The 15,008-nt window shown below is 34.9% G+C and overlaps 1 protein-coding gene across 3 annotated transcripts in view; it reads right to left on the minus strand.

Annotated features, from left to right (window-relative positions):
* Positions 1–15,008, minus strand: part of OCA2 (OCA2 melanosomal transmembrane protein) — a 739,048-nt gene that overhangs the window by 252,282 nt on the left and 471,758 nt on the right. For all 3 annotated transcript variants that reach the window (XM_053707724.1, XM_053707725.1, XM_053707723.1), the window contains exons 16-18: positions 12,434–12,581; positions 12,231–12,288; positions 11,935–12,043 (exon numbers count right to left, since the gene is read on the minus strand). In XM_053707724.1, the coding sequence (XP_053563699.1) occupies positions 11,935–12,043; positions 12,231–12,288; positions 12,434–12,581 (315 nt within the window). The remainder of the gene's footprint in view (positions 1–11,934; positions 12,044–12,230; positions 12,289–12,433; positions 12,582–15,008) is intronic.

Below are 15,008 nucleotides of genomic sequence, written 5' to 3' on the forward strand. Positions count from 1 at the left end.
GTAAGTGCAATCAAACAGAAAACATTTTTTATCACACACTAGTAATTAATCATAAGAATGTTTTTTTGTTTTTTTTTAAATCTCAACAGTTTGTTCATTTTGGCATAGTTGAATTAGATCCCTTTGTCAGTATAATTAATTACTATGACATTTCTTTTTTTGCTGCATTCAAGAGTCAAGTCATAGGTCTGAAATCATCATAAATGAGCTCTTCCAATTCATTAAAATGTAATCTATTTTCCAACTCACCAGTTATTAGCAAACATTTTATTTTATTAGTTATTTTTAATTTTATATATTCATAATATATTGCCTATAATGTTGTTAATTTTATTTATGCTAATCATCTATACATGCTAACAAATATTTAAAAACAGACATTTCAATGGACAAAAAGGTTCCTAATAAAAACAATCAGGACCATCTGGAATTCGATGCTTTTTTTTTATATATTGAGACAACTGTTTAGCAACCATTCAAACATGCATACAATTCATAAACAATGAAATTTTATTTCCAGTTATTTGACAAAATTAGTTCGTATTTTTTTAAAAAATATGATTTAACGCTTTAAGTTTTAAAGTCAAAATTTTAGACAATAATAATTTAATTCCATTGGTTTTAATATAGAAGCTTATGGTTCATCAATAGAATATATATATAATAAAAGGTGTAAGGGTTTATATTGTTTAGACTACCAAGAGGGCACATGATGAAATCACACTTATTTAAGAGTGTGTGTGTGTATATATATATATATATATATATATATATATATATATATATATATATATATATATATATATATATATATATATATATATATATATATATATATATATATATATTAATGAAAATACATTTAAATTCATCCGCTTTAAAATAAATATTAAAAAGACTTTACAAATACTACATAGTCATACACTGTAATGTATTTTAAAATGTTTATTGGTGAAAAAGGCCATGTAATGATTACTAAATGATATTTTGTAAAATTGTTTTAGGATCACTGGTGCAACATATATTTTTTAAAACGATTGGGCTTCTGGAGTGGGAGGAGTTGAAGCAGGCGCGCAGGTTAGCGTCCCTGGTGTGTAAGCTCCACCGCACCCCCCCAGCCAACCATACCTGCCAGTGGTGAGTGTTCTCACCGGGCCGCTCATTCACGGAGGGAATGTCATCGAAGACCCTCTATGCCTGAGTTTGTGGCCGGAAGCCTCTAAAGCTACTCAGGCTCAGTAGCTGGAGCCACAATCCTACATGGGTTTATCCAGGAGGGAGGGAGAGAAAGCAGTACAAGACTCCCCTGCAGACATGGCCTCTTGAGAAGCATTCCAGCGATACCACTGGATCGGTTAGTCCCAGCCTGTCCCATTTCCACACGCCAACCTGTAAACAGCCAGCAAGAAGAAGTGGTGGCGGTAAAACTACCAGAACTCCTGTATGCCGTGAGAGTAAGAAGAGCAGGCTATACTGCTACTCCTGGTCTCCGGCAAGCGGGATAGGAGTTCCACCCGATGCCAAAGACCTGGCAGATAAGCATGTGAGCATCTACCTTCTGGGTAACCCAATTAGCCAAGATAAAAGACGCTGATGAAGGAACATGGCCCAAGACGCTGCTCCTATACAGATAAGTATCTGCTTCTCTTTTGTAACAGCTATAAATTTAAAGGAGATCTTTTTACTATATATACAGAAAAAGCCACTATCCTTTGAAGATTGACTTTTCCTGAAGGTCTCTTCTATGCCGACATTGCTGCCTATATTACAGCAGGGGGTAGTAAATAGACTCTTTACAGATCTTTTACACCTATAGCAATACTAAAAACCTTCCTGCTTGGAACTGCGGGACCTGTTCTCTCTCTTAGTTCCTACATAATACAATATTAAGGAACACTGAAGTTTGGGTTCTCTCCCTTTATTTTCAAGTTGGAACTTTACAGAGGCCTACCTACCACCTCTGTGTTTACTATCACTTAAGAGTTCGGGACTGTGATTGGCTCCTATTCTTTGTTGCTTTCCCCGGAATAAAAAGTTTGAAGAGATGATGCTCAGGACTTTTGAGATAAGAGGAGGCCACCTAAAGCAAAAGCACATGATAAACTCTTTTTTAGACATGTGTTTATTAAGTCACATTAAGATTTTCTATTTACATGCTACCTGTGTTACATCTGTTTAAAAATTCTTAGTCAGGCTTGTTCAGCTTCTGTCTGAGACTATATAAGTAGGAAATTAAAGGGCATGAGAAACTGAGTGTGCCAACCCTCTGGGGAATTATATGAACATTTTATTTTTTCCTAACTAGACTCTAAAGAAAAAAGAAGGGAAAGAAAGGAAAGAAAGACTAGTTGTTGTTTCTTTTTTTTAAAGCAAGCAATTAAGAGTTATTTTAGTATCCTTTATAACCTGAAAAGAATCTATGTTTACATATCTGTGCACTTATTATAACCAGCCTGATATACCGTCCCAATTTAAAGGGCCATAATACCCAAATGTTTAAACAATTGAAAGTGATGCAGCATAGCTGTTAAAAGCTGACTAGAAAATATCTCCTGAACATCTCTATGTAAAAAAGAAAGATATTTTACCTCAAAAGTTCCTCAGTAGCCACCTCCCATTGTAAAGGATTTCTAAGCAGCATTTTAGTGCGTCTGTCCTAGGACAGCTTAGGGGGTGAGCCTTGTGCACTCTCATATTATTTCTCCAATCAGGTAAAGGAAGCTTACTATGAAATCTCATGAGAGTTAAGTCAAATCTCATGAGATCACAGTAAGAGTTCATGACCTCAGCACTGCTGATGCTGATTGGCTGCTGTTCATTTCTTCATTTTTTTTTACCTGCAGCTGGGAGCGGGTGAAGTATAACTTTTTACACAGAACTTACTCTGCTGAGCTGAGGAAATTGTGAGGTAAAATATTTTCCTTTTTTACATAGAGATGCTCAGGTGATATTTCCCTGTCAGCTTTTTACAGTTATACTGCATCAGTTTCAAGTGATTTAGCATATGAGTATTATGTCCCTTTAAAGTTCATTTGTGTGCTAAATTAGGCCTGAACCCCAGGTATTTACATATTTAACAATAAGTTGTCTCTATCTCCGATATAACCTACAAATAATCAATGTTTGTATTCTGATACAATTAACAATACTAGCATGTAAAAGTGTTTAAAGGTGTATGGGTTCTAAGCTCACGCTATTGTTAATTCAGGGTTGAACTTCAGATATATACACACTAAGTGATAAGCTGTTTTGCTGCTGACCTTTATAGGTATTAGATTACGAGGTATATAACCAAATTAATAGTTGTAGGAGTTAATTTGACAACTAGTAAGGTTCTTTTTAATAATTGATGTGTATACTTAATCAAAATATGAGAAGGCAATGTTTTTGTTTCTCCCCTAAATATTGATAAGGGGTTAATAGAGGGACTATACACTCCACTGCACTTGCTTATTTATCTTTGTTTTCCGTTTGTTTTTTTCTTTTCCTTTGTGTTTTTTTTCTCCACTAATATTTGAGCAATTGGGGAACATCAACAGTGTGTTCCCTAAACCCAGACTATACTCTGGGATTATCCACTGAGCTAGCGATCTCCACATTTTAGGCACGAAATATTGTTTGATAGACTGGCTTTTAGAATCTTATTTTTCATTTATATGTGTTCACATGTCGACCCACTATTAGTTTTCCACGCTTATCTTAGCCTTATTTGTCCTATCTTTGGACATAAAATCTAATACACAAATTCTATCACATTATTGGATTTTTTTTCACTCAATCCCCTATTTTCCTCAATCTAATCTAGCCTTCAAGTTAATGTACAAGTTCCTACTGGCTAATAAAGCTGTGCTACCTATTATGCCTCCAAAACCTAGAGATAAGAAATTGAGAAACAGGTATGGCACTTCTGGCGTAGGTATTGAAGATAAATCTCCCAGTAATACTACCTCTATCAATACGGATTTCCTTCTAAAAGAATTCTCTGATATTTTTACACCCCAATTCGAAGGGGTTAAAAAAGACCTTGCCTGCCTTACAAGCGAGATTAAGCAACTTTCAAATGGACTATTAGATTTAGGAAGTAGGATCTCAGACATATATGAGGCACAACGATATTAACAAGATTCAATAGATGAGCAATCTAAAACGATATAAGTTCTACAGTCTCGCTTGGAGGAGTTAGAGGATAGAACGCGACAGAATAATCTTAAAATAGTTGGGGTGCCAGAATCCACAGAATTTTTAGATTTTATGCACTTTGTATCAGTTTGCTTACCACAAACCCTGGGGGTAAGAATTCCTCCCACTTACTATAGAAATGGTGCACAGACTAAGATCTCTCAACACTAAAAATAATTTAACACCATCAAAAAGACCAATTATGGTGAGGTTCCTGAAATTTCAGGACAAACAAAAAATGTTGACATATCGCCAACATATTTATTTATTTATTTATAAAATATTTTACCAGGAAGGATACATTGAGATTTCTCTCGTTTTCAAGTATGTCCTGGGTCTACAAAACATTGCATTGATACAATAGGGTACAATAAAATACAAAAACAATATTAATACATAACATATGCAAAATTTAACAAAGTTCTGTTCTGTTTTTGAGATATGCAGAGAGGGATCTCTTAAAGGATTCTAGGCTTGGGGAAGGTTTTAAAGTATGCGGGAGGTTGTTCGATAATTGTGGTGCTCTGTAGGAAAAGGAGGATCGAGCTGCTTTCTTTTTGTATGGGGGCAGACTAAATAATGTGCTGGTACTGGATCAGAGGTTATGGGAGGTGGGAACAGCCGGGGAGAGCATTCTGCTCAGGTAGGGTGGGAGCTTCCCAGAAAAGCTCTTAAACACAAGGCTGGAAAGATGGAGGGTGCGTCTGAATTCCAGCGACAGCCAGTTTAGTTCTTTAAGCATGTAACAATGGTGGGTCCTGTAGTTACATTGTAACACAAAGCAGCAGAACGAGTTATACAGTGTATTAAGTTTATTAAGGTGAGTTTGCGGTGCAGGTGCATATACTACATCTCCATAATCCATGATTGGCATCAGCATTTGCTGTACAATCTTTTCCTTTACTGAAGAAGAAGTGGCAGTAAAACTACCAGAACTCCTGTATGCCGTGAGAGTAAGGAGGATTTGTTTCTGTACAGGGCACCTAGTTTTGGATAGAGTTTATATGCAATTTATTCTATGTGGAGGCCAAAAGATAGATTGGGGTCTAACAACATACCCAAGTATTTGAAAGAGTTGACTGCGGTCAGTGTGCAATTTGATTTTGTTTTGATGCGTAGATGGGAATTTTGCAGTTTGTGTAATTTAGGTCCCGTTCCAAAGATCATTGTGACAGTTTTGTCAGTGTTTAGGAAGAGATTGTTTTTTGAGATCCACTTTTCTACCTCTGTGAACTGGTCTTGGAGCACTGCCTCAAGATGCAGCAGATCGAATTTCTTTGCTTTGCATAGATTACAGTGGCGTCTGTGTACATGTGTACAGTTGAGGATTTGCAGACATTTGGCAGATCATTTATGAATAATGTGAATAGTAGGGGGCCGAGAATGAAACCTTGGGGAACACCACACTTGACTGGGAGAGGGAGGGAAGTCACTGTCAGAAATGGAGACATACTGTGATCAATTCGATACATATGATCAAAACCAGGTTAGCGGATGATCACCAATACCTGAGTTTTTTTAGTTTGAGCAGTAGTATGTCGTGGTCTACTGTGTCAAAGGCCTTTGCAAAATCAAGGAAAATTGCTCCAGTTAAGTCTCCTTGTTCCATGCCAGTTTGGATGTCGTTGCAAACTTTTAGGAGGGCAGTTGTAGTGGAGTGATTTGGATGAAAACCTGATTGAACAGGGGTCAGATAGTTAGATTGTTGGTAATACTCACATAGTTGCGTATGGACGCATTTTTCTAAGACTTTTGACAATACTGAAAGAAATTATATTGGGCGATAGTTAGTAACCAAGGTTAACTCACCACTTTTATGGATAGGCACTACTCTTGCAGTCTTCCAAAGTTTGGGTATATAAGCAAGGATTTGTTAATTAGGGTTTTGACAGGTTTAACAATTGCCGGCTCACTGAGCTTCAACAGCATTGCTGGGATTTGATCAGGTCCAGACTGGTTTTTCATTTTTAGATTATTAAGGTGTTTCTTAATGACATTGATGGGTACAGGTCTAAAATTGAACTTCTCTATATTGTGTCTTTGCAGATTTAGCAGGGCCAGATCCACATTTGTAGTTTCAGTATGCGTGTCATTTATTGATTTGTCAATCAGGGTGGTGGAGCATCTGACAAAATAATTGTTAAAGGCATTTGCTACTTCTACGGGAAGTTGCAGGGTTGGTTATCCACTTTGACAGTGGAGGGATGGGAGTGGATTGGGGGAGTGTGTAAGTTATTTATGACTTTCCAAAACTTTCTAGGGTTTGATATGTTATTGTTCAGATTTTCACAGAAATATTGGGCCTTGGCCAATTTTGTTTGTTTAGTGCATATATTTCGCCATTGTCTATATACACAGTGATCGTTCATAGAGTCACTATGCTTGTACTTTGACCACAAAGAATCCCGAAACTGGTACATTTGAATGAGGTCAGCTGTGATCCAATTCATATGTGCTCCTTTTACTCTCACCTTACGCAGCGGGGCATGCAAATTCCAAACTTGTAGGAATTCAGACTGAAAGAATTCAACTGCAGAGTCTAAATCTGGAATTAGGTTTAATCTGTGCCAGGGGAGGTTCTTGATGTCATTTAGAAATGATTGAAGATTAAATTTTTTGAAGGACCTGGTGATTTTAACTTTGGGAGAGTATTTAGTAACCATTATTTTACACACGCAGTACACTAAGCAGTGGTCACTGAAACTGTTAGGGAGAACACCTGCCTCCTGGATTTGGTCAGGAGAAGTGGAGAGAATCCAATTGAGCATGGTGTGGTTATGGCTTTTAATGTTTATGCAAGTTGGGGAGGAGATTAATTGCGTTAGCTGCAAAGTCTTAAATGGTGAGCAAGAACAATTGTTTTTAATATTGATTGGCTGAATCCTAAAATCTCCAAAGACCAAAATTTAACTTTTTGGGTTTTGAGCTATGGTTTCACTAAGGAGATGAGCTATGTCAGAAAGGGAATGCAGAGGGGAGCTAGGTGGGCGGTAGATTCCTGCAACAATGATTGATTTACTGCACGGGATCTCAATTGTGCCAGAAAGGAAATCAAAGGTGGCAGGAGAGCTACATTTTTGTAAGGGAGTGTACTTTTTTCTCCATGGAGAAATAATTGCATATATGTCAAAAAGAAAAAAAAATCATTAGTAAAAGAGAGCTTCAGTGAGCAAATCAAATATATAGCAGAACCCTCCAGGATGCACTGGATGGCATACCAGAAAGCAAAATGTTCTTTATACAACAAAAGATACAAAAAGACATTAAAAATTCTGCAATATTTAATCAATTATCACCAAAGTCAGCAAAACTTCTATCAAAGATAGCACAGTGTAGGAAGAAAAATAATTTCATTTGTTTAATTATGTTTGAAGGGGACAATTATAATTTACCAAAAGATACAATACAGACTACAAACTCTTAAATATACTAGCAAAGAGACTAAAAGGTGTGATAGAAGAGATAATAGTGCCAGATCAAACAGGCTTTATACTGGGGAGATCCTACCAGAAAAACATCAGGCTTGCCATGGTATTAATTGAGCATTTCACATCTCTTTTTAAAAAAACAGGTCAATATTAAGGATGATTTTGCGCTACTTACTATTGATGCATTCAAAGCCTTCAATTCTATAAGGTGGGACCACCTTTTTACTACATAAGGAAAATTTGGGTTTGCTGGATGCTTTACCAGCCTTATAAGATCAATATATCACAATCCAATATCACAATTGAGCATTAACGGCATTCTCTCACCAAACACAACACTTTTCAAATGGTACTAGACAGGGATGCCCCCTATCACCACTCCTTTTTAATTTGGCAGAACTACGTTCAAAACAAACCTACCACGATTGTTAGATATAATTTCCAAATTTAGTAATTTCTCTGGATATAAAATCAACCTTCAGAAATAGAATCTACTTTGGATAGTTGAAATGAAGGATAGCCTATGATTAAATCCTTTTTCTCAAGCAGGTCGAATAAAATACCTAGGTATTTTTCTATCAAAAAACCTAAATGAATGGTTTGAGCTCAATTTCTCTCCTTTATGGCAAAAATGCTCCCTCCTCCTCCATAATTGGACTAGATTACACCTTTCCTTATCGGCCAGAATTATTGTTCTTAAAATTATCTTATTGCCTAAACTGCTTTTTGTCTTACAATATGTTCCAACACTTTTATGTGCTCAGGATATTAGAAAATGTAATGCCAGCTGCTCGTATTTTATATTGTGGTAGAGGAAAACCACCATTTCTATTAATAAATGATCACACTCTAGAAAAGATGGAGGCTTCGCTTAACCCAATATCAGATTTTACAACTGGGCAGCATTAACTAAGATCGCAATGGATTGGCTCTCTGAATCAGAGTTTATTACCAATTATGCAGAAGAGGAAGCCTTAGTTTTTCCATATTCTATTAGAGCTCTTTTACATCTAAACAAACCCTCCTTTAACAAAGAGAAGACACCAAATTATACTATAAACAGTATTCTGCAGGCTTGGAATAATGTCTGCAATGTTTTAAAAGCAGACAAAGACATGTCAATTTATCTTCCAATTATGGGCAACCCTCAATTTGACATAGCCCTTAAATCAAATATATTTAAAAAATGGGCACGAAATGGTCTTAATTTTATATTTCAATTAATTGATTATCACCTTAAAATGGTCAAATCTTTTGAATCATTAAGCCTTGAATATAACAGAGAAAAATATTTTTTTTGCGTACCTTCAGGTGCGGCATTATATTATATCTAACAAGCTCTTAGATTATAAACCCTGGTCGCATGGGGGAGCTTGGCATTGCTGTTAAATGCTTTAAAGTAGGTTATCATTCTATTTCCTTCATATACAACCTTTTCATAGCACAGGAAGCAAAAAGGTAAAATGACCACTCTCTACCATCAATGGTGCCTAGACATCCCAAGTTTAATTTAATTTATTTTAGGGAAGCTCACACTAGAATTCTAAATAGATCTTACATTACTCCTAAAAAAATGGCAAAATGGTATCCTCTGGGTAATAATGTATGCTATTGATGTAGTTATCCAGCATCAGATCAATTTAATGCTTTTAATTCATGTCCGAAAATTCAGAAACTTTGGTCTCAAGTTACATGTTGGCTAAACAGATTCCTTCCTAATAAGTGAAGTTTAGATACACAATCTGTTTTCTTTTTAGCTACCCCCTGTCATTCTCAAAATATACAGTTACTTAACTTGGCAATTTTAGTAGTAAGACAAATGTTTTTAAGAACATGGAAAGATTATAAAGCCCCAACGATAGCGGCATTTATTAAAAATATGTTGTATAAGATGGCAGTTGAACAACAAGACCCACTGATATACACTGACAAATTAAAACGCTTCCTATTAAAATGGGAGAAAGTCATACTATCCCTTCCTGTCGAGACACAATTGCAAGTATTAAAGTCCTTCCGTACCTCCCCCGTCTTCCAACTGCTGAAGCTGGATTGCTATCCGTTGCATTGGCGTCAAAATCTGATATAATATAGGGTGGCTCCCCCTTTTTTGTGTGTGGTTTATGTCTATCTTATTTTGTTTTGAGTATATATATATATATATATGTTTGTATATAAATTGATCAGTTTTCAAGCTTTTGATACGGCCTAGTAGGACAAATTAGAATCAGATATAAAGTTTAGTTTTATGACCTTGAATTTTTCTTTTAAAAAAAATATATAAAAAAAAAAATCTGTTTCTCTGTGTAAATGTCTTTTATATTCTTTGTTCTCATTTTTTTCCTTTTTGTGAAAGAAAATGGAAGTTAAAGTTTTTTTTAAATATATATATATTTAAAAAAATAAAAAAAAGCTACAGTAAAGGAAACAAATGATTAATTAAATTAACTATTTTTGCACCCTTTTATAATAGATGTTTCAAGCTCTTACGGTTTTGTATGTGATATGAGGGTCTTTTTTGACGTCTGATTTTTTTTTTTAATAAACTTTTTTAACGTTTAACGTTTTTGTTGTTGTGCCGCTACATATTTTATTACAGAGAACATTAAATTCATGGATCATTTTGGCCACAGAATTCTTTAAATTATGATTTGGAAAGTAGTAGAAGCATTTATCAAAAATGTATAATAATCTCATTTGTAAAAACTGATTTAGGGAACTTTTCATGCAAAATGGGCATTTTAATCCTAGCATGTATATTTATAATTTTTTAATACACCGTATTTGTGCAGTCCACCTGGAAACAAATGTTTTCTATTGCCATACGACATCAGATCCCATTTTTAGCTTTTCCATTTGTTGGACCACAACTGAAACTATATCTTGTTAAAACAAATATATGAAGCAACTGTCACTTACTAGGCTTTGAACTAATACAATTTTTTTTTATTTTTTTTTTCAAATAGAAGTTTCTTACTTTCAATCAAAAAACAGAAGAGAAACCTTTAGATAATTGTCCATGAACATTATCTTTTAAAAGGAGGAAGGCAAAGTGCAGTTAGACACAACTATAAACAGAGACACACAAGCCAAGGTCTCCTAGCAATTTCCTTCTTTACTACACCACAGTAAAGTAAGAAGTATGAAAACAATTCCATGCACTTCCCCCACGGTCTGACCATTTACAGATGTTGTGAAAGCTTTAGATCATACGTAGCTCAAGCTGCTAAAAAAACAGGAAGACAGACACCACATACACCCTCCAAAAAGAACAGACGAGCCCTAAGCCTTATAGTTTTATTGGAAGGAATAAGAATGAATTTTAAAAAAATTATAAAAGGAGGCTAGAAAGCAGTTGTCATTTATCCACTAGGAACAACAGTCAAAGTGTCTAGGGTCCACATAAATGTTTTAATTTCTTTTAAAGACAGAAGAGAAAAAAAAGGGAACTTTTGGGGTTGGAGAAAATCAGAAATATCTAATCTAAATAGATAATGTAAAAACCCAGTGAATACTGATGCTATGGGATGCCCATTATGTTAAAGTCTGTCCCAGTCTCCCTTCCTTTCTGCATTTGTCCCCCACCCTGTTTGCGGGTGGGGTCCAATAACAAAAAACACAGCAGTTGGGTAGATGCTACTTCACTCACGCTGCTTCCTAGATTGTATCAGCTCATCTTCTGTCTTAAAAAAATATGCCCATCTTACTCCCGTAACTAGTGACCCAACTAATCCAATACCCCACCAATAAAGATGATTCCTCCCATTAACCCTTGAGAACAAGGTAAAAAATGTATTCTCTAGGGGCCTCGCTCCAGAGCTCCCTACAAAGAAACAACCTCTCCTGTTGGACTTAGACCCTGTAATCTGAATCAATATATGCTTGCACAAAAAAGGTGTCGTCCTTAAAGAGCCTATGCTAAAGATTGATAACTGTAAATCTGTACTACATGCATAAGCATACTTCGTAACCACTTTATATTCCTAATGTTGTGACCTCCTCATTTTTGGTGTGTAAAAAGACAAGCTTGCAAACCATAAACAAAAAGAAAACCAGAAGAAAATGTGTACAGCTTATGAGAATTGGTCTCCAGCCACCCAACATCTAAGATAATAGTCATTATTCTATGACTGGATTTTTTCAAAGCTGCTCCTAGAGCAAACACACCAGGACTCTGGTCATAATGGGGCATAGTTAGAGAATTAAATCTCACGTTTTTATAGAACATAAAAAGGACAAGATTTTCAGAGCATGAACAAGATTAAAATATGCAGCCTTGTTGAGTTTATTTTTTTAGTGAATGCATAAGATAAGAGAAAGTCATACTTACCAAGGTCCAGGTGGATTTCAGTAACAAAGGAGTTGAGAAAAAACATAAAGATGACAAATCCCAACACAGACAAGCATTTGATAAGAAGACATTTATCAGTTATCCGATGCTGCAAAAAAGCAAATGGCTTAGCTGTGAAATATTCTATAACATTGATAATAAAAACAAATGTACACTTTCTGCTGCAGACTTTTAATACAAACAGGATTTTTTTCTGAGAATACTGTTATATAACTAAAATCTATCAAAAAGATCATGTAAGAAACAAAAAAGTTTATAGACTACAACAATCACACCTTTTTTTGGAGTTCCTGAATATTGTTTTCCCAGTTCTTATCTTCTTGTGAGATTTGTCTGAAAAATAAAATAATTTTATATTAATATGACAAGGATGATAGAGAGCGCTGCATTATATTTAACTTCCGGAACATACTTGAATATTTAGGAAATTGTTATCTGATTAAAACATTTTAATAAATTACAAACAGAGAAACTGTACCTCTGAAAAGTTCTTAGTTTTTTCCTTAGTAAGCTCTCCAAAGTCAAAACTTTTTGCATTAAAAGACATTTCACTGCAGTTTCCTCCCGACTGGCAGGATTAATTCTTTGTGCGGTCAGTCTCCAAACATGAATTTCATGTTTCAGTTCTATAAACATATAACATTATAAATTTGTAAGTGTATATGTCCAGTGGTTACTGATGAAACGGAAATCAAAGTCATTGAGTGGTGCAATCAATACCAAATAAATTGTGTTTTCTATATAAAAGTGCATACTTCACTTATTTGAAATGGTCACTTCTTATGTGGAAATCACCTCTGTCTCTGGTTCTCTCCACAGCTCTCTGGATGTGTTATACTGTGCATTATTCAAGGCTAATGATTAGCAGCAGGCTCACTCCCAATATGTCCGTTATGTCTCATTTAAAATGACAAATTGTAAAATGTCTTAGCATATCTCAGACAGTTGAGTCATATTGTTGTTTCTCCCAAAAGTTCATAACTCTTAAGTTGCCGGGTTAGATTAACAATGACATTAAATCATGTAAATCTGAAGCAAATCCGTCACAAAGTTTTGAATGGAAAACAAAACTTGGAACAAAAAAAAAAAAAAAAGAATACTTTCCATGCAGATGGGCAAGTAAAGAGTATTACACCTTACAGCAAACTCTAAGGCATGGAGTTTCTTAAAATATTTTTAGGGATAGGAGTAGAATTAAAACAACTAATTGGGATGCTGATAGTCCATGCACAAATAGCAAACAACTAAAAGTATGTCATGCCAATAAAGTGATAACAACAGAAAGTACACTTAATACCATTATTAATTCATTATGGGCTAGATTACAAGATGGTACTCAGTATCATGCATGCTAACCCAGGCAAATGATATCGCTGCCAAAAAAACATTAACATCACATGTTGGTGAGTGCACCCTTTCTGTCACAAGGTGTGAGAATGTGTGTGTGCTCCAAGAAAGTGGCATCAAGTATGAAGAGGCAGATATTCATCATCTGGCACATTTAAAGTGTTAAACAGAAGAACAACTGCATACACAGTAGTAAGTACTAGATATATGGCCAGTTTCATTTACTGCCAAATGTGGCAGACACTTGCGGCATTTGGTTCTTTATGGAGCAAGTTTTTTTTTTTTAGTTTTTTTTTTTTAAATAGAACATACTAAGATCTGTGCAAATCCAGATCTTAGGGTGTTGAACTTTCACAAGAATAGATCTGGCTCCGAGAAGAGCTGAATGCTGCGTGCAGCCACCTTCTTCCACAGTTGGAAGTGAACAAAACTGCAGAATGCTCACATTTAGTAAGTATCACAATACAATGAGTAGTAGTAAATATTCTAATACAGTTTGTAGTCAAACGGTCTTTAAGCTTTGCCTCTTCCTAAATTTAAAAATACTGCTTAATTACAAGTCTTTAGATTTTTTTTGTTTTGGGGACAACCTCATATTTATATCACATTTCATGGAAAATCAAAATATATAAATTATTTCTACCAATCTAAGCAGTGTTGAATATCTATACTGATTCAAAAGATGTGTGTGTATGTATTTTATAGTTTAAAGACTATCCATATTAAAATATTAGTATTGACCCCTGCTTTATTTTGGACTCACCTTAAAGGGACACTGAACCCAAATTTTTTTCTATCGTGATTTAGATAGAGCATGCAATTTTAAGCAACTTTCTAATTTACTCCTATTATCAATTTTTCTTCATTCTCTCGCTACCTTTATTTGAAAAAGAAGGCAGCTAAGAAGCCAGACAATTTTTTTTGTTCAGTGCCCTGGACAGCACTTGTTTATTGCTGGGTGAATTTATCAGCAAGAACAACCCAGGTTGTTCACCAAAAATGGTCCGAGATCTAAACTTTCATTCTTGCTTTTCAAATGAAGACACCAAGAGAATTAAGAAAAGTTGATAATAGGAGTAAATTAGAAAGTTGCTTAAAATTGCATGCTCTATCTGAATCACAAAAGAAAAAAAAATGGGTTCAGTGTCCCTTTAAAGATTTTTTGTCTGTGTTTAGTATTATGTTTGGGAAATCTAGTGCTATAAAAACAAAATATTGTTTTATCCTGCACTATATCTGTTTTGAATTGACAAACTTTAAAAAGTTAATTCTTTTGCAAAACTTTGAAATGCCACACAACATTAAGTATGGAAAGAAATCACATAATACATCTTGTTAAAATTAGAGCATCTTAAATCACTGAAGGTGAAACTACAAAAATCAGCAAACATTAGAGATGCCATTTTTGATTTTTCTTACTCCTGATACAGCAGAGTTTTTGATTGCTAATCAGAAGAAGTATAGCTGCAAATGTTTTTGTTGATTGAAGTTGATTGTAGTTGCTTTCAAACAGCTTACACCAATAAGCTACACCTGTATTCCTGAAATCCCACTGTTTCACCTATATTGAAACATCTTTGATCACCTCAATAAAATAAACTTCTGATTCAACACGTCAAATTTACAGAAAAGTGCATATTAATCCAAGAAAAGTAAACTTCATCCAATTATGTTAATATTCTATATAGACATTCCTACTTACACTC

This window comes from Bombina bombina, chromosome 3, assembly GCF_027579735.1.
Source record: "Bombina bombina isolate aBomBom1 chromosome 3, aBomBom1.pri, whole genome shotgun sequence".
NCBI lineage: Eukaryota > Metazoa > Chordata > Amphibia > Anura > Bombinatoridae > Bombina > Bombina bombina.